Consider the following 25,085-nt stretch of genomic DNA (forward strand, 5'->3'; position numbering starts at 1 on the left):
CCCCCCCCCCCCCCCCACCCCCCAACACAACCAAATATATCAATATTCTTAATGAATCCTGAAAATAAACAGAGGGGGTAAATACAAAGGTAGAAAAGAAATGAAAGCAGAAAATTTGATCCTACCTCTGAAACAAACACACTGCCAGTTGTATTCTGTGCAATGCCTTCAAGGAGTAGAGGTATGACCTTCTGAGGCAATTGTGATTTATCATCTGGAGGATTGATTCGTTTTCCACCAATATATGCATCAACAACAGTCATCTTGTGGAGGAAAATAAAACAGACAAGTGAAAAGGAGTACTACACTATTGCTTTTGTAACCAACAAAAACAAAAACAAAAAACAAAAAACAAAAAAAAAAAAACAAAACAAAACAAAACAAAAAAAAAAACAAAAACAAAAAACAAAAGCAAAAGCAAACAAATTCCCTCCCCTCCCCACAATGAAAGAGGTCAGAGTACCTACGAGGTCCTTGTGCAATTTATGCAATTTAGTCCCTCTAACTTAATTTTGTGCAATTTAATCCCTATACTTAATAATCAGTATAATCCAGGACAATGATAAAACCGTTAATAATTGCAGTGTTAATAATTGTCCTAGATTACACACAATTTTTAAGAACAGGAATTAAATTGCACAAATTTGAAGTAGAGACTACATTGCATAAAATAGCATAGTACAGGGACCTCTCAAAAACTTTTACCAAAGAGAGATGAACACTGCTTACCTGATTCAGAGTCAGTGTTCCAGTTTTGTCACTGCAAATGGTGGTTGCAGAGCCCATAGTTTCACAGGCAGAGAGTCTCCTAACCTGCAGTTACAATTTGTTTACACTTATACCACACATTTAAAATATATATTTTTTTAAATGTGACACAATAAAAATATGTAACACATGAAGACCATCAAATTTGAAATATAGTGCAGATACCAATACATACCAAAGCCTTATCTGCCATCATTTTCCTCATTGAATATGCAAGCCTACAAATACAATTGTTCAGAAAGCAAGTCACAGTAGTTACCAAGAAAAATAGACAACATAAATGTAACAAACCAGTACGGTGAATGAATAGTCTTAGTGATGTATTTAATGAATATGACATAATAAGTAATAACAATAAAAACAGAATTGAACTAGTCAAAAATTTCAGATTGAAACATGTTATACATTAGAAATTAAAATTAACGATGGCAGAAAACACAACTGGGAAGTGAAAGTGATAAATAGATACAACTGACCCTTCAAATGAAGCAGCTACTCAGAGAACTACTCAAACTTTAACAGGATTAATGTCAAAATAGAATGAACTTACGTAAGAGTGACAGCTAAGGGAAGTCCTTCGGGTACTGCCACAACCACAATGGTAACCTGCAGATTCATACAACTTTTGTAACAGATTCAAAAGCAATCATACATGATAAACTAAAAAAGGTAATAAGCATACTGCTATAGTGAAGATTTTAATAGCCCCATCTATAGCATCGCCAACTTTAGTCTGCCCAGCTTTAAAATGAGGATCCTTGGTGTGCCCAGTGAAGAATCTGCACAATGCATACTCAACTTTAGGAGGAAAACATTCATTCAAACAGAAAAAAGAGTGTCTGCCGAACTGCAATCTTAAAATACCTGATCATAAGGACAAGCAGAACAACTAAAGCTACTATAAGGCCAACCATACCAATGAATGTTGCCACACCATTTAAACGGACCTGATAACAAACACAGAAGTCACAATGGATAACTATATATGAAAGCATAATCTGTATTTTATAGACTACCAAAATTTGATAAGTGCAACCTGCAGTGGTGTTTCTTCCCCATTATCCTCTGCAATGCTAGCCATCAGTAATCCCCATTCTGTATTTATCCCGACACTTAATACCTGGAAACAGATTAAAAAATAAAACATATAAGATAGGTTCACAAGTTCAGGGTTAAGAACTTTAACAAATAACTCAGCTTGTGCAAGCTGCTTCTTGAAGACACAAAAATGTTTCGAACTATAAATTGTGCATACATATTAAAAGGTGCAAGCACCAACAAGCAGCCTCAACACAAAATATAGTCTATAAGCATGTTAATCTCAAAGCATTGTCAAATAAAAAATGATAGGAAGTTTTAGAAATCTTCCCAGTAAAAGGTGAAAAGTAAGGTCCTTGAACCAAAGCCAAATTCATACTTCAAACAGTCATGTTTACCGAAGGTCTAAGGAAGAAGTATTTTTCTTAAACCTACATCCTTCTGTGACCAAAATTGCAAAAAATAAATAATAAAATGACAAGACATCATCTGCATAGTTTACCAGCATGGTACCATAGCCATCTGCAACTTTACACCCAGACATCAGAAATGGTGACTTTGAATCTTTATGAACCTTTCAGAAGCATAAAAGCCCAGTGAGCAGGAAGTTAAAGATGATAATTGAAAGATATCCAATCAGAGATCCACAGAATACTCACAATCTTACTTTCCCCAGTCATACTTGATTCATCAAGTGCAAGAGAGTGTCCAGATATTACAAGTCCATCAGCAGGCACCTGAAGGGAATTTAGCAAGCAAGAGAGTACTGACGAATGAAATTAAATCATAGAGTCCAAGACCTCTGGTTGGAGGAGGGTGATAGATCTCACCTGATCACCAATCTTTAGAGGTACAATATCACCAACAACAATCTCAAATATCGAAATTGGAATTCTTCTCCCACCTCGGACAACCTGAACATTTTTTACACAATTTAAGGTTAAGCAAGAATTAGTGAGAGAGAAAGTGCAGCTAACTTGTTCAACACACCTCCAGTTGTATGTTCTGCTTCTCATCATTTAAACTTTGGAACTGAAGGGACTGTTTGTAGTCACTTACAGCTGCAAACAACAGGCACACATGAACATAAATTCTGAGAATACCTAACTTGCATCCCAAATTACATTTGACAAAACAAATGTTCATAACAAAAGCTGCAGACATGTTTTGGAAGGGCAAAGCTCCGTTCCTCTGATCATATTAATAGTCTAAAAAGTAAATACATAGAATTGAAAAAGCAGTTATCTATTAACAAGTGCCCAAACAATATTCCCAAAAAAAACCTTCATAACCTGATTCTTCGTATAAAACTAGAAAAATAAAAATAACTAAACAGTTCATCTATCCAATTTAAAGCTATAGTTCTTATGGAAATAGAGAAAATAAGTTCTGATATAAGGAGCTGAGGTCTAACTGTATTAAACAGACCATATGTTACTAAAGTAGGATTGATCAATATGAAAAATCTTAGCAGTGCTTCCATGCTATGCCACCTAAGTGTTTCACAAGCAACTGAATAACCTAGCAGTTCCCTCACTCTATAAGAATAATCTTTTCAATTTTCATGGAAAAAGAACAACCAACGTAGAAGAATCTTTCACCTGTAACAACTATGACAATGATTACTGCTAAGGCAATGCTCCCTCCATCATACCATCCTTCTTTTATACCCTTAATCACACAAGATAAAGTAAGAGTAAATAATATAATCCAGATACTCACATTCATCAGAAAAAACAGTCTAATGATATTCCCAAATATTCTTAATCCGTAAACTATGATCATAATCCCTTAACCTCACCTCAGTTTTAATGCCTAGTGCCAAAGATGCTGCTGCAGCTACCATCAAAATAATCAAGGTTGTATCTCGACAAGCTTCCCAAAGAAACCTCTATAATAACAGAAAAAGAAAGAATATAGTTTGGTAATGACAACATCAACAGAAGTAGATTTGCTTCAATCATCCATCTACAAATTGAAACAATACCCAAAAACTCCGTCCTTTCTTTCGTGGATATGTGTTAGATCCAAATTCACTTCTTCGCTTCAATATTTCTGCTTCATCACCAAGAATCCCCTTCTCAAAATTTGTTTTCAACTTTTCTGCCACACCTCTAACCTGATGTAAAACACAACAGAGAGAGATATATATAAATGCTGAATAAGAAGAATATAAAAAAGATAAGAGATGTGTTCTATTGATATATTGAACAAACATACAAGCCCCATATATATAGCACAGAAAAAAAGACCATTGAACAACTCATCTTAGGAAGACTCTTAATCTAACCGGGACAGACTCTTGGGAAGTATCTACATCACTTGAGGAATATCAACACACCCCTCAAACTAGAGGGTGCATGTCATAAGCTCCAAGCTTGTTACAATACACTCAATACTAGGCCCCTTAGGGGTTTAGTAAATACATCTACTAACTGATTAATTAACAAAGTAAGAACTCCACAATGACAATCAACTTCAATATGTTTTGTCCTCTCATAAAAGATTAGGCCGGAAACAATATGAAATGCTACTAGATAGTCACAAATGAGTTTCAAGGGTCTCAACACACAAAACTTTAAGTCAGTGAGATGATGTTTTAGCCCAATTAGTTCACACATTCAACTGCCATAGATCAATATTCTGCTTCAGAACGTGATCATGCAACTACATCATATTACCTACTCCATGAGATTAAGTTACCACCAAAAAAACCGCAATACGTCAATACCCTTATGTGGACTCCCAATCCATAGTGGAACCTGGCCCTATCTGCATCTATGTAACCACTGATCTCTATATTTCCATGATCTTTGTATAGCAAACCAGTGCCGTGAGACTTCTTAATTACCTCAATAGCAAACCTATGGTAGACAACTTTGAAAGACTTGAAACAAGTTGTTTGAGTTATTCAGGCTAGAATGTCCCAACCAATTATGAATAAGAGAATGTTGAACGGCGATGCAAGCAATGGTGGAGAAAGATACTATAGCCCATTCACATCCCATACCAATCATATTTCCCGTATGACGACCTTGCACAATAATAGAATGAGGAGAGGAAGTAACAAAGACATCAACTAAGATTATAAATTGAAATCAAGTTAAAGGTACATTTAGGTAGATAAAGAACAAAAGAGATAGGGGCAAAGATGAAAGGATTAGCTTCACCAACACCTAAAGCTATACCTTTTGATCCATTACCGAAAACAATAGGAGAGGAGTTCTTAGAGGCTGTTATTTGAGTAAAGACTAAACTCTAAAGAGTGAAAAACTACCAAAAAAATGATTGGTACACCCTAAATCAAGAGCCCATGGACCTAGGGAGTTGGATTGGGAGACAAGAATAATTGAATGCCCTTCAGTCTAAGCTACAAAGGCTTTTGCATTGCCTTGAATTGCATCAATCCTCATACTTGGTGTAAGAAATAGTTCAACATCCACAAGTTTTTTATTTATATTGGCCCACATTTACATAGATAGATTGTAGCTTTCAATGTAGCTTCTAGCAACTTTTTGTGTGTTCAATTTTATTGCAATTATCACAATATTGGGCGCCACCTTATCCTCTACAATTTCCAACACACCCCGCACAACTAACTCAGGAATAGGACACTAACCGCCCATTTGGTTCACAGGATTTTCCTCAACATTCCTAATAACAGCCTATTTGGTTCACAAAAATGAATTTTCAGGAATAGAATTTAAGTTTCACCGAGAAGAAATTACTCGGAATACTAATTCCATTGTTTGGTTCATGAGAATATTGATTTGGAATAAAGTGTATGCAGATTAACATGCCCCTACACAATAATAATTAACAAAGATGTATAAGGGTATTTATGTCTCACAATGTTGAACAATACGGATTTGTAATTGAAATACCAAAGGAGGTAAGGAACTTATTTTCCACAAATTTGAGGAATTCAAATTCCATTGGAAACATTCTCCCATAAACCAAACAACATAAAATGCTTTTTCCTCAAATTTTAGGAATTCCAACTCAAAGGAATTCATTTTCCATCCAACCAAACACTCCCTTAAACTTTGAATTCCCATGTTTGAAAGGTGGGAGTATTTTAGTGTTTAAAAAACACGTTCTCCATATTCCAATTTTGTTTTCCATTTTTTTGGAAAAATGGAAACTTTTCTATTTCTCTAGTTGCTAAGCACATCCTACAAGCAATGGACGAAGACATTTCCCCAACCCCAAAAGACAGGATACCTGAAAGAGTGTGAATATATTTGTTGAGTTAATACCAGCCAAGGTCCCCCCGAGTTTGGTGGTTTCGCCACCTTTAGTCCTAAACTTTCAAATCGATCATCTGTGGTCCTCTGAGTTTCAGAACGTTACCAATCATGGTCCTCGTAGTTTCAAAATGTTACCAACTGTGATCCAACCATTAATTTACACAGTCAACATCGTGTAAATGAAGGGGCAAAAATGTCATTTCATGTTATTCTTCCATTTTAAGTGAAAATATAGCATTTAGACATAGCAAATGCATCTGTTTTTTCAAATAAATGATAACATAACTGTTGTGAAAGAATTAATAGCTATTTGGAGAAGAAGAATTGGAAAGAAAATAGGTGCATTGTTGTGTCCAAATGATATATTTTCACTTAGAAATGGAAGAATAGCATGAAAGAATATTTTTGCCCTTCATTTGAACAGTGCAAATTGAACAAGTTAACGGCTGGACCACGATTGGTAACATTTTGAAACTCGGAGGACCATGATTGGTAACATTCTGAAACTCGGGAGACCATAGATGGTCAATTTTAAAATCTAATATACACCACACAGTGTTAGCAAATGCACCATTAGGGACAGGGGAGTTATGGTGCACTATTTTGGGTGTGGGTGTGTTTTATGGTGTTTTTGTGTACTTTCATTGTGGTGTGTTTTGTAATGTTGAGTAGTGCATTTTCTAATATTGAGTGGTATGAACCGCACGGGACTGCGCGACCACATTTGAACAAATTTATATATATATATATATATATATATATATATATATATATATATATATAATAATTATATATTATATACAAGTGGTAGGCACTGAACACTACCTCTGCCCACTGTCCCCTCTGCCCAACCTCCTTTGCTAATATAAACCAAAAAGAAAGAAAAAAAAAAACTCTCAAGTCTCAACACCAAAGAAAATGGAGAAGCAAGAAAAATCGATGAAGATTCACGAGTTACGGTTGTGCGACGGCGACAGCAGTGGGAGGCGATGGGTTTCTTCTTCTCTGTGAGTCCAAGGGAAGTCGACAGAGCTGGACACAAATCTGAAATGTTTCTCTCTTCTCTATTCTTATTAGGTTTTAGGCATTCCATTTTTTATTTTTTTTTTTAAATGTCAGGTATTAGGGTTTGGACGTTGGGTCCAACGTCCAAGGCGTCGCCTGGGACGCCTTGGTGACGCTAGAGCTCACCTCACCATTTACAAGTGACGCGAGGCCTCCAGGCGTCCTGTATCCACCAACAGGATGCCTAGGCGGGCGACGCTGTGATAACTATGTTCCTGAGTTTGTTCAAGATCCCAGCCTAGCTGTAAGAAGAAAAGTACCACAAAGTATTTTTCACATTGAGCAATTTGTTCCACAATCAGTCCTCCAATGAGGTTGGTAAATACTTCCTATTTATTCAACTTATTCAAGTCTTCAATGACAATGTATAACAATTATGCATGTTTCCAAAAGGAAAACATGTCTTGGGTAATCTAAAAGAGGGAACCAACTCGGGGGGAAAATAACCGCCATAAATCCCAAATACGCTACACAATTGATCCCCACTCGACACTCCCACCCAAATGGATTGTCCATTAATCGGTATATCATTAGAAATAGACACCTTTTCCATATGATCCCCACACCTTGACTGGTAAACCACAATTGAACATCTAACTAAGAAATGTAATTTGGTGACCCACATAACCTTTTGGAAATAATGACATGATTTCTAAACAAATTCGGAACAAAAATAAAGGTGAGTAGTAGGATCTTTAACGACGTTTGCATTTTCATTGTTGGATGACATAATTGCTGGTATATTCTTCGATTCTTCCTAACTTCACCAATGGAGTCAAAAAAAGTCCAAAAATGAAAATTGCAAATTTTCACCAAAAAGGTCATCGAAGCATGGCTTAGGTGCGACCGCATAAGGTTAGAGCTCTAGCATAAAGCAATGTGCCAATGTGAGGCAGTGGCTACGGTGACCAAAGTTCTTAGGCTACACTCATTGGAGAGGACTACGTTCCTTAAGGACTCCAATTTTGATAAACTGGCCAGCGAAAAAGATTAATTTGAAAAAGAAAGAATTTGATAAAAAAGTGCTTCACACTATTCATGCAAAAAATCAGAGGGATTTTCACCACAAGGTGGCTTTGATGCCACGTTGAATAAAAGGAAAAAGATTTTATGGATATATTGAAGAAACATGCAAGCACCCATATATGGCAGAGAAAAAGAACCTTCAACAATTCATCTGACTCTTAATCTAACCAAGGCAGACTCTTAGGAAGTATCTATAACATGTGGGGAATATCAACAAGAGAGATATATATAATGATTATAGTCATTATACACATGATATCAATATGTTACGAAAAGTAAAAAATTTAAGTTATCACAGAGAACTTGCCCCTCCATATTGCTGCAGTGTAGAAAGATCATGCTCTCTAGATATTGATACCAGCTCCTCCATGCTGATATCAAACTCACTATTTGGGCTTGGAGCTGCTGGCAGTTTTTTGGGGGTTCCAGGACCTAAGATGACAAATACATAAGCAAAATTGTTGCAACTTTAAAAGCTGTGCAATCTCAATCAAGGGTAACTTGCATTAGCAGGCCAAAGAAGGGTGCAATTATTGCAAGAATTCATTAACTGCATTGATGTGGTCAAAATATTGGAGTATAATTTAGTATACCAAATTGCTCGCATTGTTCTAAAATGGTTGGCAACAACAATGTAGTATAATGAAAAGGAGAAATACCATTAACAGTTCGCCCTGCTTCTTGAAAAAGTACAGCTGCCTGATAGAGGAAATATATGCTAGAGAATCAGTAAAATGAAAAGCAAAAATATATAAAGACATACGCATTAGGCACCAAAATTTACCCGTATGACTTGTGCATGCGTTCTAATCTTCGCTATCAATTGCTTTCTTTCTTCTTCTTTTTTCAAGTCCAAAGTATATCTAAATCTGCGGGAAGCATTCAGGACAAGTGCTGCTTGCTGAAAAGAAACAACTTAGCTTAGTCATAACTTATGCCTGTACTAGATAAATAATATGAAACACCAAGAGTGCAGCGAAAAAAGTACGCATTTGTTTTTTCTAACAAGAAAATGCAGAAAATAGAAGTACTACATTAAGGAGTATGTTACTAGCCAAATTTACATGTAAAGACAAAAGAAAACCCAATAGTAGCTTTTGTGCTTTACTAGCATATATGGGTGGCTAATAGATGTGAAATGCCTTAGAGATGGAGAAGAATAAATGGCAATATCTTTCGCTGATTCCTGCCCCCTTTTGCCAACTGATAGAATCAAATTATTAACAGGAAAACCATGTTTTAAGTGACTGTTTTTAACCGAATCATTTCCACTGCTTATAACACTGTCCTAATCAGTTTTTTAAGACGGCAATATCAGTGTAACATTGATTAAGAGATAACTATTGCACAACATAGCAGAAGGCAATGTCTTCCATTGATTACTTTCCCCATATTTCCATCTGTGGCTAGGCAAAAAGTGTAACACATTCAACGCCCAATAAGCCATAGATGATAAGTATGAACGGCCCGGTGTGAAAGCTACATAGTTCAACACAGCATCTGGAATATATGCCAGCACAGTGCTTGTAACAATCCTCAGCCACACTTCTAGTCAACATGTCACATTTACCTCCTAGACTAGATGCAATTATGCACAAAGAGAAGTGAACTTCAAATTCTACAAAACAGCAAGTGAAAATGATAATGCAACCACTTTTGAATATAGAATTAACACCCAACAATAGGTCAAGGGCATTTCAACTGAAGCTTCCCAAGGATACCACTCCCGAAGAGAAACACTGTGCACCAAATTGTAATGCCAAAATGTAAACAGTGTAGACCTGAATAGACCAATTTTATTGCACTCATAAGTGAAAACACAGATAAAGATAAATCAGAAAACTGACCCTCCATCGCTTCAAGCGGTCTACTGGGGCGCTCTTGGTTCGGAAAATATCAAAGGGATTGCCGTTCTCGTCCTCATCCTCGTCAGAATAGCCACCTCGGCGGCGGCCGGACTCCACATCTTCGTCTCTTTGGCGGCGATAGGGCGAGCCTTTCAGTTCATCGACGCTGCTATTCATCTTCGTGTGTACTGTCGCAGGAGAGATGACACCACTAAATTGATTCCAAGTTTTTCTTTTACTTCAAAGACTTTCCCAACAACAACATTCAAATTTCAAAAAATGCATATCCTCTTTCACACATTCACCAGCAAATTGCAAACAAAATAAACAAAAGACGCAGCAGAAAAAAGCAGGAGAAATGGAGAAAAGCATCTAAATACTAAAACTGTTTCCTAGGGTTTCGACACAACCGACTAATACCTAGAATACGTACACAATCATGTACGTGGAGAACACGTACATCATCAGTAAAAAGTACTAGAACATACGATGCTCGTATGTATACACTAGTATAAGCGCGTGTAGATTGAAGTATTTACCGGATGAATGTATGTAGTGGGAACCAAGAAAGAGAAAAGCAGAAACCGACGCGGTTCGGTGGTTAGGTCGGCGATGAGAAAGAGAGAGACTGGGAAATTTCTCAGAAAGGAGGAGGAAGTTGCCGCGAAGCTGCTCAAAAGCAGAACATGAAACAGCTCACTAGCTTAGGCTATACTTCACCAAATTGAAATTCGTTTTAAAAAAATAAAAATAAATTTGTAGTTGAAGTGTCACGTTTCGGAGAATGACAAGTGTATTTTCACAAAATAAATGGATTATTGAACTAACTACGAAACTATAATTGGATTATTTAACCCAACAAATTTATGATTAGATCATTTAATTCAAACTATTGCAATTGGATTTCTTAACAACGTAAAATCATGCAATAAAATAAAAAATGAGTTGTTTACTTAGTCTTTATTAACATGATCGTTACCTTATTAAAAATGTAATTTTTAAACAATTAGCTCGTCATGCAAGCCTCCCACTGGGGCTTGCTATGCCAAAAGAGACAGAAACTACATCCTTCTCTTTCCACAATTGATTCAGCTTCCGCTTCTAGGAGATCAAATGGAGCTCTATTAGTTTCTGCTTAACGAGAAATAAAGAAGGAAAATGGTCAAATATACTCTCTAACTATGTAAGAAGTCAATTAGGACTCCGAACTTTTGAAAGTTGTAATTAAACGCATTAACATATTAATTTAGTGCCAAAGGCCTTGTGATCAAGCGGCATAGCTGTGGCCCTCCTAAGTGAGAAATCATAGGTCTCCATTCGACGGAGAAGGCGACCTGCTGGTCAATCTTTTGTTGGAATGTTGTCAGAGTTCTGTTGACCTGTTATAGCATGTCACAATTAGAGTTTTTGGCCTTGATGCACTGAATTAATATGTTAATGTGTCTAATTGCGACTTTCAAAAGTTTTGGGCCTAATTGACTTAGTACACAAAGTTAGGGGGTGTATTTGACCATTTTCTCAAAAATTTATTTTAATAAGTTTTTAAAAATTTAAAATAAAAAATCAATGGGTCGTTTACCAACTTGGAAAATGGAGGATTTTATGAAAAAATGGAGAAATGGGGAGTTGGAGAAGTGGAAAAAGAAAAATTTGAGAAGTTGTTTACTAAATTTATTCTTCCAATTTTAATCTCATCTCTATTCTTCTACCTTTTCTTAGCAAGTACAGCTTTATTAATATTTCTGGCATTCTTTTGATCTTGTGAAAATAATAACAACAACTTTATTAATATTCTTCCACTTCTTATACAAAATTTGGAGAAATGAGAATCAACATTCTCCCATAGGAGAGATGGAAAAACATGGATGAATAGTGTTATTTTAAATGAGGTTAATGGTTTGAATCTAACTTAACACATTTTATTTGTTCCTTCTAAGGTTAGGTCCTTCTTTTCTTTTCCTCTTTCTCTCAATCGCAATCATCCCCATCGCCTCACCTCCTCCTTCTTTCGTCGCCATATCCTGACCGCCCATCGCCGGCCTCATATCCTTATTTCATCGCCATCTCCAGACCTCCCATCGCTGTCTCCAGTCTTCCCCATCGCCTCACCTCATTCTCTCTCCAATCCCTAATCGTTCATGTAACAGTCTTCTTTCACGTACAGCAAAAAGGAGCGTAGTAGCACTTCATTAAGCCGCACAATCATTCCGGTGAGCCTACATTTTTCGGTGAACATTTCATCTCAAAAACTCCTCACAGATTCTCCAAAATCTTCCGTAGGATCTTGTCCAAGTCCACAAGTAATTATCTAAACCTATTTTATTTATTTTGATGAATGATATCTCATTTTTCTTTTGTTATTATAATTGATAATTAATGAATGTTCCAGTAGAATCTCAATTGTAGAACTTCAATTGTGAAACCTCAAAATGAGGTTATGATATTATAACCTCATTTTGAGTTCTGATTGTAGAATCTCAATATGAGGTTCTAATAGAACCTCATTTTTGATTTTGAGGTTATGTTTTGTATGTTTAATTTTTGTGAATATTAGTTGAAAAATTAATGAAAATGAGGTTTTAATTTTGAGGTTATGTTTTGTATGTTTAATTTTTGTGAATATTAGTTGAAATTTTTTTTGAGGTTGAAATTTTTTTTGTCCTCGCTACTGCATGAAAATTGCAGAGAACCTCATTTTGAGGTTGAGCATAACCTCAAAATGAGGTTCTGATTTTGCGGTTTTGTTTTGTATGTTTAATTTTTGTAAATATTAGTTGAAAAATTAATGAAGATTATACATGAGTAACTTACGAAATACGCATGACGAAGATGCAAAGTGGTTGGATAGTACCCTAGTCGTTTTTCTTGATATTGCATACGATAGGATCAAACGACATCCTAATGGACAACATATTTTTAAGTCTATCGTCCTATAACGAAATGTGTCAATAACTTAAAGATAAAACAAGATGTGTTTATACTGGTGGTCAATTGTGTGGAAAGTATAACAAATGCAAGGATTTATATAAGCGCTTCTTAGAGGTGTTAAACCACACTGGAGTAACATTCGGTGCTGAAACAAATAAGGCTATAGCAGATGATGAAGTTTGGGAAAGTTTCTTTAAGGTATGGATTTTAGTTTTATATAATTTTATATAGTACACTAATATAATAAAGATGACACTAATGATGTTTATTTTATTATGTAGAAAAACAAGATCTACAGAACTCTATACAACCAAGGTTGCAAACATTATGAGATGTGTTGTCTTATTTTTTTACAACAACTATGTTATTGAAGGCCTTGCGAACCCTTCAACACAACAAACAGTGAACTCAAATGAGGAAAGACAAAATGAAGATAACTTTATGATGACTAACACAGACAACCTACCTAAAAGTTATGGGAATAATTCTACGGGCAAAAGGAGTGTGGATGAGATGACTGGTAGTGGTAAAATGAGTGTTAACAAGAATTTGAGAGGTCAAATTGCTAGTGCGTTTGCGTCGTACAACAGTATAATGTCTGAAGATTTGCATGACAGGAGAGAGGAGCGAAAGGAAAAGGCAGCAACGACAATAATCTACAAGTGAAATGAGTACGGGAATGACCCATGTTAATAGTATGACGAGAAGTATGCAAATTATAAATAAATTCTCAACTCTTAGCCTATAAGCTTATAATCATGCTTTTGAAAAACTTGTCACGTTTAAAGCTCACCGTAATGATTTTTTTTGCAATGCCCGAAGATAGGCAATTAGTATGGTTGCTTTCTCTCTAATAAGTATTGTATTAATTGTTGCTTGTACGATGAATATGTTCTTTATATTATGACTACTTATGCAATTAGAACTCCTAGGATGAACAAATTCTTTATATTATGATTACATGTGACAAGAACTCCTAGTAGTAGTTACAAGGTGTTGTAGTAACTATACTTTAGTATGTTGACATGTTGTTTATATTAATACGTGTTTGAACTTTTTACGATATGTTGGACAGGTAATGTCAAACAACAATTATGATATTTCTTATAACTCAACTACTGATGACAATGTGTATTATAGATCAACAATTGATGAGAATGACTCAACTAGTTTAGATGACTCAGATGAGGAGATTAAGAAACAAGTTGGGCAAATGTTTGTCCTCGCTACTACATGTTTACTAATGGAAAGTGTAGACAGGATGCCGTGTAGGAACTTAGCACTCACAAATAACCAATACATGGAAGAATTATTATTTGGACACCATACAAGATGCTATGGACAATTAAGGGTGAAGTCACATGTATTCTTTATTGAGTTAATTCCAACAATGGTCCTCCGACCATGTTGATTTTCCAAAATTAGTCCCCGACTTTTAATTTGGACAATTTAGGTCCATTGACTTTCAAAGTATTTCCAATGTTGGTCCTTTCGTCAAATTTTGGTTAAGTAGAGGTCAAATGAAGGGGTAAGATTGTCCGTTCACCTCTATAGTGTATTATTACTCGTATTTCTCCTGTCCTATACACTATATATATGAATATAATCTCAGTCAAAGAGATTTCGACTGAGATTATATGGCTTCGATTGAGACTTCAACTGAGATTTTATTCATATATACAACGTATATGACAGGAGAAATACTAATAATAATACACTATACATAGACCACAGTGTGACTAATCATCAGATGCACAAGAAAAAGCCAAAAACATAAATAAACATAGGTGTGGCCAATCTAAAATAATATTAACCCTAATTAAACTTAAATTAACACTAATTCAACGAATTCTATAATAACAACAACAAAAATAATTTAAACATAAACCATGGTGTGGCTAATCACCGGATACCTAATAAAAAGCCGAACACATAAATAAATATAAACCACGGTGTGGCCAATCACTGAATGCACAAAGAAAAATTGAGAGTTTGTAAGAAAATAAATAGAAAAAAGATCTTACCTCACCAAAGAGTTGTCCATGTCGATAAACAAACATCGAATCTAAAAAATGACCTACCAGTTTTATTTATAAATTAATATAATAAATGGATATAAATTAACAATATAATTTATCTATAATAATATACTTAAAGTAATTTCCAAAATGTGATATATATTAACAATAATTTGAAATATATAAATATTTAAACTATATAAACATTAATTCCTAAAATTTAAACTATATTAAAATTAATTCCTAAAATTTAAAATATATTAACATTAATTCGTAAAATTTAAAATAAAATCAAATTTGACATATATTAGCATACACAAAATTCGAAATAAATTTAAACATAAAATTCAAATTAATTAGAATTAAAATTCGAATTAATTAGCATAAATTTTAACATAAAATTCGAATTAATTAGCATTAAAATTCAAATTTCAACATATAATTCCTAAATTTCAATATATATTAGCATTAATTTATAAAATTCAAATTAAATTAACAATAATTTATAAAATACACAATAATTTTTTAAATTTGAAATAATATTAATCTATTATGCCTAAAATACAAAATAATTTCTTAAAATTCAAAATATATCAATAATAATTTCTAAATACACAATAACCCTATAAATTCAAAATATATAAATAAATAAATCGAAATTTATTTCAAAAATTAATTTTTACCCGTAGCAAGCGGTGAGAGACGATGGGAAACTCGCAGAGGTGGTTGGCGGCAATGGGAGGCGGCGGGATGGTCGCTAAGGCAGAGGCGAAGGTTGTAGCAGTGGTTGCACTGTCGCGATGGGCGGCGATGGAAGACTGTTGCGATAGCGGTGGCGACGTGCGGAGGCAGAAGCGAGACTGTCGTAGGTGGAAAGACGGAGATCTGATGCGGTTGCGACTCGCGGAGGTTGTTGGCGGCAATGGGAGGCGGCGGTTTGGTCGCTAAGGCAGAGGTGAAGGTTGTAGCAGTGGCTGCACTGTCGCGATGGGCGGCGATGGAAGACTGTTGCGGTAGCGGTGGCGGCGTGCGGAGGCAGAAGCGAGACTGTCGCAGGTGAAAAGACGAAGATCTGATACGGTTGCGAAATGAAGAAGAAGCAACTTGTGGAATTACGACTGCATAGATCTGATGCGCACTGATGTTGTCTGTTAGAGACGAAGACAGGGAGACAAAGAAAGATGGGGGAGGGTGGAGGGGATGGGGTGGCCGACTGGCCGTTGGCCAGACAGGAAGACAAAGAGAGATGGGGGAGGGGATGGGGTGCCCGACTGGCCAGGAAGAAGACAAAGAGAGGGTGGAGGGGATGGGGTGCCCGACTGGCCAGCCAGGAAGAAGACGAAGACAAAGAGAGGGTGGAGGGGATGGGGTGCCCGACTAGCCAGCCAGGAAGAAGACGAAGACAAAGAGAGGGTGGAGGGGATGGGGTGCCCGACTAGCCAGCCAGGAAGAAGACGAAGACAAAGAGAGGGTGGAGGGGATGGGGTGCCCGACTAGCCAGCCAGGAAGAAGACGAAGACAAAGAGAGGGTGGAGGGGATGGGGTGCCCGACTAGCCAGCCAGGAAGAAGACGAAGACAAAGAGAGGGTGGAGGGGATGGGGTGCCCGACTAGCCAGCCAGGAAGAAGACGAAGACAAAGAGAGGGTGGAGGGGATGGGGTGCCCGACTAGCCAGCCAGGAAGAAGACGAAGACAAAGAGAGGGTGGAGGGGATGGGGTGCCCGACTAGCCAGCCAGGAAGAAGACGAAGACAAAGAGAGGGTGGAGGGGATGGGGTGCCCGACTAGCCAGCCAGGAAGAAGACGAAGACAAAGAGAGGGTGGAGGGGATGGGGTGCCCGACTAGCCAGCCAGGAAGAAGACGAAGACAAAGAGAGGGTGGAGGGGATGGGGTGCCCGACTAGCCAGCCAGGAAGAAGACGAAGACAAAGAGAGGGTGGAGGGGATGGGGTGCCCGACTAGCCAGCCAGGAAGAAGACGAAGACAAAGAGAGGGTGGAGGGGATGGGGTGCCCGACTAGCCAGCCAGGAAGAAGACGAAGACAAAGAGAGGGTGGAGGGGATGGGGTGCCCGACTAGCCAGCCAGGAAGAAGACGAAGACAAAGAGAGGGTGGAGGGGATGGGGTGCCCGACTAGCCAGCCAGGAAGAAGACGAAGACAAAGAGAGGGTGGAGGGGATGGGGTGCCCGACTAGCCAGCCAGGAAGAAGACGAAGACAAAGAGAGGGTGGAGGGGATGGGGTGCCCGACTAGCCAGCCAGGAAGAAGACGAAGACAAAGAGAGGGTGGAGGGGATGGGGTGCCCGACTAGCCAGCCAGGAAGAAGACGAAGACAAAGAGAGGGTGGAGGGGATGGGGTGCCCGACTAGCCAGCCAGGAAGAAGACGAAGACAAAGAGAGGGTGGAGGGGATGGGGTGCCCGACTAGCCAGCCAGGAAGAAGACGAAGACAAAGAGAGGGTGGAGGGGATGGGGTGCCCGACTAGCCAGCCAGGAAGAAGACGAAGACAAAGAGAGGGTGGAGGGGATGGGGTGCCCGACTAGCCAGCCAGGAAGAAGACGAAGACAAAGAGAGGGTGGAGGGGATGGGGTGCCCGACTAGCCAGCCAGGAAGAAGACGAAGACAAAGAGAGGGTGGAGGGGATGGGGTGCCCGACTAGCCAGCCAGGAAGAAGACGAAGACAAAGAGAGGGTGGAGGGGATGGGGTGCCCGACTAGCCAGCCAGGAAGAAGACGAAGACAAAGAGAGGGTGGAGGGGATGGGGTGCCCGACTAGCCAGCCAGGAAGAAGACGAAGACAAAGAGAGGGTGGAGGGGATGGGGTGCCCGACTAGCCAGCCAGGAAGAAGACGAAGACAAAGAGAGGGTGGAGGGGATGGGGTGCCCGACTAGCCAGCCAGGAAGAAGACGAAGACAAAGAGAGGGTGGAGGGGATGGGGTGCCCGACTAGCCAGCCAGGAAGAAGACGAAGACAAAGAGAGGGTGGAGGGGATGGGGTGCCCGACTAGCCAGCCAGGAAGAAGACGAAGACAAAGAGAGGGTGGAGGGGATGGGGTGCCCGACTAGCCAGCCAGGAAGAAGACGAAGACAAAGAGAGGGTGGAGGGGATGGGGTGCCCGACTAGCCAGCCAGGAAGAAGACGAAGACAAAGAGAGGGTGGAGGGGATGGGGTGCCCGACTAGCCAGCCAGGAAGAAGACGAAGACAAAGAGAGGGTGGAGGGGATGGGGTGCCCGACTAGCCAGCCAGGAAGAAGACGAAGACAAAGAGAGGGTGGAGGGGATGGGGTGCCCGACTAGCCAGCCAGGAAGAAGACGAAGACAAAGAGAGGGTGGAGGGGATGGGGTGCCCGACTAGCCAGCCAGGAAGAAGACGAAGACAAAGAGAGGGTGGAGGGGATGGGGTGCCCGACTAGCCAGCCAGGAAGAAGACGAAGACAAAGAGAGGGTGGAGGGGATGGGGTGCCCGACTAGCCAGCCAGGAAGAAGACGAAGACAAAGAGAGGGTGGAGGGGATGGGGTGCCCGACTAGCCAGCCAGGAAGAAGACGAAGACAAAGAGAGGGTGGAGGGGATGGGGTGCCCGACTAGCCAGCCAGGAAGAAGACGAAGACAAAGAGAGGGTGGAGGGGATGGGGTGCCCGACTAGCCAGCCAGGAAGAAGACGAAGACAAAGAGAGGGTGGAGGGGATGGGGTGCCCGACTAGCCAGCCAGGAAGAAGACGAAGACAAAGAGAGGGTGGAGGGGATGGGGTGCCCGACTAGCCAGCCAGGAAGAAGACGAAGACAAAGAGAGGGTGGAGGGGATGGGGTGCCCGACTAGCCAGCCAGGAAGAAGACGAAGACAAAGAGAGGGTGGAGGGGATGGGGTGCCCGACTAGCCAGCCAGGAAGAAGACGAAGACAAAGAGAGGGTGGAGGGGATGGGGTGCCCGACTAGCCAGCCAGGAAGAAGACGAAGACAAAGAGAGGGTGGAGGGGATGGGGTGCCCGACTAGCCAGCCAGGAAGAAGACGAAGACAAAGAGAGGGTGGAGGGGATGGGGTGCCCGACTAGCCAGCCAGGAAGAAGACGAAGACAAAGAGAGGGTGGAGGGGATGGGGTGCCCGACTAGCCAGCCAGGAAGAAGACGAAGACAAAGAGAGGGTGGAGGGGATGGGGTGCCCGACTAGCCAGCCAGGAAGAAGACGAAGACAAAGAGAGGGTGGAGGGGATGGGGTGCCCGACTAGCCAGCCAGGAAGAAGACGAAGACAAAGAGAGGGTGGAGGGGATGGGGTGCCCGACTAGCCAGCCAGGAAGAAGACGAAGACAAAGAGAGGGTGGAGGGGATGGGGTGCCCGACTAGCCAGCCAGGAAGAAGACGAAGACAAAGAGAGGGTGGAGGGGATGGGGTGCCCGACTAGCCAGCCAGGAAGAAGACGAAGACAAAGAGAGGGTGGAGGGGATGGGGTGCCCGACTAGCCAGCCAGGAAGAAGACGAAGACAAAGAGAGGGTGGAGGGGATGGGGTGCCCGACTAGCCAGCCAGGAAGAAGACGAAGACAAAGAGAGGGTGGAGGGGATGGGGTGCCCGACTGGCCAGCCAGGAAGAAGACGAAGACAAAGAGAGGGTGGAGGGGATGGGGTGCCCTGCCCGACTGGCCAGCCAGGAAGAAGACAAAGAGAGGGTGGAGGGGATGGGGTGCCCGACTGGCCAGCCAGGAAGAAGACGAAGACAAAGAGAGTGGGGGAGGGTGGCCGACTGGCCAGACAAAGAGTCAACAGTTGCCTCCATTGAGGCTCGAACTCACTCCCATCATCCATGTGAGAATGTTAATCGAGACACCGGGTGCCACTAGACCACAAGGTCTTTCGCATATATATATATGAATGATAAATCATATATGTGTATAAAATACATATATTATTTGTGCATATATTATTTGAATTATACATTTTAATTATTTATTTATTAATATTTTAATATTGGGCATAAGTTTTCGCGCATCGCGCGTACAAAATACTAGTATGTATATATATATATATATATATATATATATATATATATATTAAATTTATTATTAAAGATTAAAAATTATTTTAAAATGTCAACACATATTCCACGTAAACAGGTTATGTGATGAAATAAATTGTAATTTGTTGTGAGGTTAAATTGCATGCATTTAGAGTGTTAATTTTTAAAATTTATTATTAAAAATTATTTAAAAATGTCAACACATCTTCCACGTAAACAGGTTACTTTTAGATTATAATTTGTTGTAAAGTTAAATAAGTTAAATTGCATGCATTTAGAGTGTTCAGTAACTTAATTGCATTTTTTTTTTGTTTAGTAGTCTAATTGTATTTTCAGATTACTTATGACCAATTTACACCATATTCCAACATAAAATGGAGAATGAAAAACCGAGAATTAAAACCGAAAAAACTAACAAAAATGAATTTATGTAGATGCGACAAATTTTGGAGACGTGTGCACGACGATCACATCCTTCAAAGTTCAAAGCAACCCACGTCTCAATGATCCTTATCCTTTAGATCTCAGATTTGATTATCATCAACTCCAAAAAATATAAAATAAAATAAAATAAAATAAAAAATTGTTATTTTGCACTTTATTGTTTCAGCTTGTGCAAATGTAAATGATTTACCTCCTTTATTCAACAGAGTTCACAATGGGACTACCAACCCAACCACACACTAGGATTGATTATTAATGAAGAAGAGTTGGAAGAGATGATTATAGGCGACTCCTTTTACTCAAAGCAGCAGCAGCTGGCTTAAAGCTTGCAATACCAGTGATTTCTCTGCCTGTTACTAGGGTGTTGATGTCGTAGCTTCCTTCGTACGTGTAGATTGGCTCCAAGTCGCAAAACGCCTGACAGAATAGTAAAATTGTTAGGATCAAATGTTTATCACTATGCCAAAAGCTATAGCTAGTAGTGAAGGCGCAACTTTATTTCCTTATAGACAGTCATCACATTTTCGAGAGCAAAGGCAGGATGCTGAACTTGGCCCTACCCCGATCTCCGCCCAACAAAAATTATATTTATCAAGTACTCGTATACAAGAAACAAAGAAAGAACCCAAAGGTGAATGGAAAAACACATGGATACAGACAGAAGTAGGTTTGGTTCGGTTTCATCTTACAAACCTTTGCTACTAGAAAGTCAGTCAAGATGCCATTGCCTCCTAGTAATTCCCGGCCAAGCGAAACAGTCTCCCTTGCCTTCAGTGTAGTCCAGGACTGAAATCAACCACATATATACATTTATTGATCAGAAGACTACAATGATAGACACACCAAGTTATAACACCACTGTAAATTACGGATAATTTCTTTCTTACTTTCCCCATGCTTGCATGGCCAGGAGTCATTTTACCACTCTCGTAAAGCTTGCAAAGCCGCCACCCAACAAGAAGCATTGCTTGAATGTTTGACAGCATCTGGACCAGTTTCTGTTGGTTGATCTGGAAAGCTGCCAGAGGAGCACCAAACTGCTTCCTCTCTTTCAAGTACCTTTCGGTTTCACAATAATCACAAAAATCAATTTTTTATATTCTAAGAGTGGAATGCAAACCAGTTGGTACATACCTGTGGCAAACATCATAAACACCCATTGAAATGCCAATAGGTTGCCAGGCAACCATAACACGTGAAACAGCAAGAACCTGTTTCCAATTAAAAGCCAATTCAATAAGTGATCAGTAGATGTAAGTCCACAACCGGTTAGCAAGTTGATGAAATGTAACCAATAAGCTAGAGGGGAAAATCAAGTCTCAAGTAAAATAGTTTGCTTTTAATTTTTAGACACTACACAGGAGAACACTAAAAGGTCGGCAATGCAGCAAAGGAAGTGGTTTTGCGTGGAGGGAGTTTATAGTTTGACTGAGAGAGAGTTTTAAATACCAGAACAGATCAGAAATGTTTCATCACAAGATAGTCAATTGTTCTCACCTTACTTGTATCCTGGAAAGAATTAACGCCAGGTAATCTGTCCTCATCTGGTACAAAAACTTTGTTAAAGAGAATATCTCCATTCTGAACTATCCTCAGGCCAATTTTATTTTCCATTTTTGTAGCTTGCAATCCTGGTGCGTTCTTCTTTACTATGAATCTGCAACAGAGGTACCCAACAAAAAGATATATTTAGAAGAAGGATAGACCTATGAGCAATTTGAAGTGTATAAGTGCTTAACCAGTTGCACATAATTCGGAAACTAAAACCTTCAAATCACTTGCAAACAACTTCATATAAATATCTATAAAGAGAATGAATTAGCAAATCTCTTAAACTTGAAGCTAATAATGCAAGAATTCGAAGAACAGAAATACAAGAGTAAAAAACCAATTCATTCATGATGAATTAGAACATGAAAAAGTTTCCCTTATAATAGATTCAATAAGAACACTCTAATAAGTGAATCGAACACAATGTACTTTCTCCATACCCATTTATCTGGTTTGTACTGGTATTTCTAGCAAAAATTACAAGTATATCTGCAAAAGTACTGTTTCCAATCCACCGTTTTTGGCCTTCAATGGTCCAACCTCCTTCAACCTTGTCATTTGAAAACATAACACAAAGTTTTAATAGAATAAACTTCAGCACTACATTTCACTTACAATGAAGTGGAAATGCAATCAATAATATATATTATTTCAAGTGGTTGGGGAAATAAAATTGTAAAGCTCATAAATAGACCTTTGTTGCAATTGTTTTCAATGAACTTGCATCACTCCCATACTCTGGTTCTGTAAGACCCTAAAAAGCAGAAGTACTTTGGATAATTCAAAACAAAACAAATTAAAAAAAAATGTAGTGAAAATCAGATTCAAGTATTTCTGCATGAACCTAGGCAGCAAAGAATAGGAATTGCTCACCCAACAACCAATAGTGTCAAGCTTGGCCAATGATGGTAAATACTTTTGCTTTTGTATCTCTGACCCACAAAGTCCTATTATTGACAGTCCAAGCAATCATTAGAACTTCCTTGTCATTCTGCTTATGGTATTGTAGCATTATCAGATCTAACTCCACTCACCAATGGTTAGCATAGCTAATGAAGAATGAACCAGAATGAAAGTTGAGCAGCTGGCATCAACTCTAGCAACTTCTGCCGTAGCAATGGCACTTGCAGTCACAGAGAGTCCGGGACAGCCATACCCCTGAAGCCAGAATTAGTAAGACCACACAACAATCTACCTCAAAGAGTAGAAAGGTAATATTAGAAATTTAAGTAGAATCACCTTGATGGTGCCACCAACAATTCCTAAAGCACCAAGTTTTGGAATCACTTCAAATGGAAACTCAGCCTTTTCCCAATACTGGAACACAAATCAACAGGGTCAAGCTTAGTATCGAATAACTTGCTATTAGGAATATGCCTACAAGTTCAAATGTCCTTGGAAATAAATCACACTTCTAATAATTATGAAAGACAACCTTTGTCATTAAAGGTGCTACATCTCTTTCCATGCATTCTCTCACTCTCATTCTGACAGTTCGCTCAGCAGGAGTGAGTAGATCATCAAACTGATAATAGTCAGATGCTGTAGAACATATCAAGAACATCTTAGCACAAGAGAAATGACTATTCTAACGTCACCACAGGGAAAACCTTGAAAATCTCAAGCAAACAAAGTTTTCTCTCAAAGGTAACAACGAATGGACGCTACATAAAGCAAAGTCAATTGAATAATGTTTTCACTCAAATCATGAGAGAAATTAAGGAACAGAAGGTCAAATTCTTGTAGCAGAGGAAACACTTAATCAATAAGAGAATGAAATATGCATGTACTTGATGTGACAGACATATCAGGAGAATCAATTTTGGTATCCTTCTTTAAAAGAGCCAAGCATGAAGCTTACTGCACGGAGGAAACTTTGAAGCTGGAGTTGCTTGGGGAAATGCAACAGAAACATCCAAAGCAGGCAAATCAAAATACAAGCTTTTTGCATCCTTGTGCTTTTGCTCTGTACCACATTTGATGTAAGAAGTCAATTGAAAAAAAAATAAAAATAAAAAAAATTAGGAAGAAATAAACAAAGATATGAGCTTTTTTGCACTTTTATAACCAAAGGTGAAATATTATATATAGGAAAACATTTAGGTACAAAAACGATGGAAAATCATAAGCACAATGGATTCATTGTTGTGTGTGGAGCAGAAATTTCAAAATACAGAAGTTCCTGTTGGGGAAGATAAGCAACGTCAACAAAGGTTGGCAATCTGTTATAGTGATTTAAGTATGCCACCAAACTCGTTCCCTTTTTCAAAAGTTGGTTCTTCTGCTTCTTCTCTCTCTCTCTCTCTCGACTTTGCAGATTGATTAAAAAAAAACCATCTTAACCGCCCATAAAACAATCGATTTGGAATGAAGAAACCATCCAAAAAGCTAAAATAAGGTTATCACAAATTTGACAGTACAAAATTAGATCATTAAGAAGCTCTATTAATTCGTAAACAACCATTAAAATACCTAGAAAAGAAACGAACCTTGGGTTTCAGATGAAGGAACTTTCATGGTGATCTGTGAAGCAGAATGCTGAGAAAGACGCCGGAGAATGCACGGTGTTCTCCAATAAAAAAGAAGAAGAAGAAGAAGAATGCAAAGTGTTTGCTTGTGAAATGTTCCGAGAGAGCAGCAATCAAGTTGAGATATAGATTAGGCTGCCTTGTTCCTATTATATTGACACGTTTGTTATACTCTTTTTTTTTTTTTTTTTTGAATACTACTGAATCTATTACAATGCAGTATCTGTTCATAACTACTTTCTCAACCTATTGAAGCACAAGAATCAGTATTACCTCCACTGAAGCTCGAACCCACCACCTCCCGTATAAAGGGAATGGTTTGATGCCACTAGACCACAATGTCCTTGGCCACGTTTGTTATACTGGTGACGTTATTTTTTATTTTATTTTTTAATTTCTTCTGCTTAAAATATGAGTTAATGAGTTAATCTTTGATGCGGTCATTTGAGTATAGTGAGTTTGTCACGTTTAGTATTAAACTTTTAAATTGGTCAGCTGTGATCCTTAAACTTTCAAATTGTTATAATCTACTATCCAAATTTATCACTTATAATCTTTCAACTTTTAAAATTTAACCAGTTGGGGTCCCCATAAAGGACCATGTATAATTAAAAT

At 38.8% G+C, this 25,085-nt stretch overlaps 3 protein-coding genes across 6 annotated transcripts in view; all 3 read right to left on the reverse strand.

Moving 5' to 3' along the window:
- Nucleotides 1-10,690, reverse strand: part of LOC116014288 (calcium-transporting ATPase 10, plasma membrane-type-like) — a 23,528-nt gene extending 12,838 nt beyond the window's left edge. Inside the window, exons 1-19 of one of the 3 annotated variants that reach the window (XM_031254316.1) lie at nt 10,534-10,690; nt 9,995-10,182; nt 8,932-9,048; nt 8,807-8,846; nt 8,455-8,579; nt 3,794-3,925; nt 3,608-3,697; nt 3,408-3,477; nt 2,797-2,867; nt 2,637-2,720; nt 2,466-2,543; nt 2,309-2,380; nt 1,805-1,888; nt 1,633-1,715; nt 1,451-1,547; nt 1,319-1,374; nt 944-986; nt 730-813; nt 126-263 (exon numbers count right to left, since the gene is read on the reverse strand). In XM_031254316.1, the coding sequence (XP_031110176.1) occupies nt 126-263; nt 730-813; nt 944-986; nt 1,319-1,374; nt 1,451-1,547; nt 1,633-1,715; nt 1,805-1,888; nt 2,309-2,380; nt 2,466-2,543; nt 2,637-2,720; nt 2,797-2,867; nt 3,408-3,477; nt 3,608-3,697; nt 3,794-3,925; nt 8,455-8,579; nt 8,807-8,846; nt 8,932-9,048; nt 9,995-10,171 (1,641 nt within the window). In that variant the 5' untranslated portion in view covers nt 10,172-10,182; nt 10,534-10,690. The other 2 variants (XM_031254315.1, XM_031254317.1) reach the window with 2 other exon arrangements.
- A 2,660-nt stretch (nt 10,691-13,350) lies between these two features.
- On the reverse strand, nt 13,351-19,736 carry LOC116013184 (verprolin-like). The gene is made up of 4 exons (XM_031252833.1): nt 19,724-19,736; nt 15,624-16,211; nt 14,947-14,999; nt 13,351-13,578 (listed from the first exon to the last, which is right to left on the reverse strand). Exons 1-4 carry the CDS (start codon nt 19,734-19,736, stop codon nt 13,480-13,482), a joined length of 753 nt encoding a protein of 250 aa, XP_031108693.1. The 3' UTR covers nt 13,351-13,479.
- Nucleotides 19,737-20,343: 607 nt separating this feature from the next.
- On the reverse strand, nt 20,344-24,591 carry LOC116013746 (acyl-coenzyme A oxidase 4, peroxisomal-like). Of its 2 annotated transcripts, none has more exons than XM_031253658.1 (13): nt 24,432-24,591; nt 23,804-23,908; nt 23,378-23,484; nt 23,182-23,259; nt 22,977-23,100; nt 22,816-22,889; nt 22,637-22,696; nt 22,383-22,492; nt 21,889-22,048; nt 21,526-21,602; nt 21,279-21,450; nt 21,085-21,177; nt 20,344-20,808 (listed from the first exon to the last, which is right to left on the reverse strand). In XM_031253658.1, exons 1-13 carry the CDS (start codon nt 24,457-24,459, stop codon nt 20,671-20,673), a joined length of 1,326 nt encoding a protein of 441 aa, XP_031109518.1. In that variant the 5' UTR covers nt 24,460-24,591; the 3' UTR covers nt 20,344-20,670. The 2 variants fall into 2 exon arrangements, with proteins under 2 accessions (XP_031109518.1, XP_031109519.1); XM_031253659.1 differs by having other exon boundaries at nt 23,733-23,908; nt 24,415-24,568.
- Between the last annotated feature and the right edge of the window lie 494 nt (nt 24,592-25,085).

The sequence above is a fragment of the Ipomoea triloba genome, chromosome 3, assembly GCF_003576645.1.
Source record: "Ipomoea triloba cultivar NCNSP0323 chromosome 3, ASM357664v1".
Lineage (NCBI taxonomy): Eukaryota > Viridiplantae > Streptophyta > Magnoliopsida > Solanales > Convolvulaceae > Ipomoea > Ipomoea triloba.

Bases quoted from the DNA above. Each gene is read 5' to 3' on its own strand.
- LOC116013184 (XM_031252833.1), bottom strand. The intron at 15,000-15,623 runs GTAAAAATTAAT...TAAAACTGGTAG, and splicing joins TCTCTCACCGCTTGCTACGG to GTCATTTTTTAGATTCGATG. The intron at 13,579-14,946 runs GTAAGATCTTTT...TTTCACTTGTAG, and splicing joins ATGGACAACTCTTTGGTGAG to ATTATTGTCGTTGCTGCCTT.
- LOC116013746 (XM_031253658.1), bottom strand. From the start codon at position 24,459: ATGAAAGTTCCTTCATCTGAAACCCAAG. The intron at 23,485-23,803 runs GTAAGCTTCATG...TATGTTCTACAG, and splicing joins TTCAAAGTTTCCTCCGTGCA to CATCTGACTATTATCAGTTT. The intron at 23,260-23,377 runs GTTGTCTTTCAT...TTTGTGTTCCAG, and splicing joins TAGCACCTTTAATGACAAAG to TATTGGGAAAAGGCTGAGTT.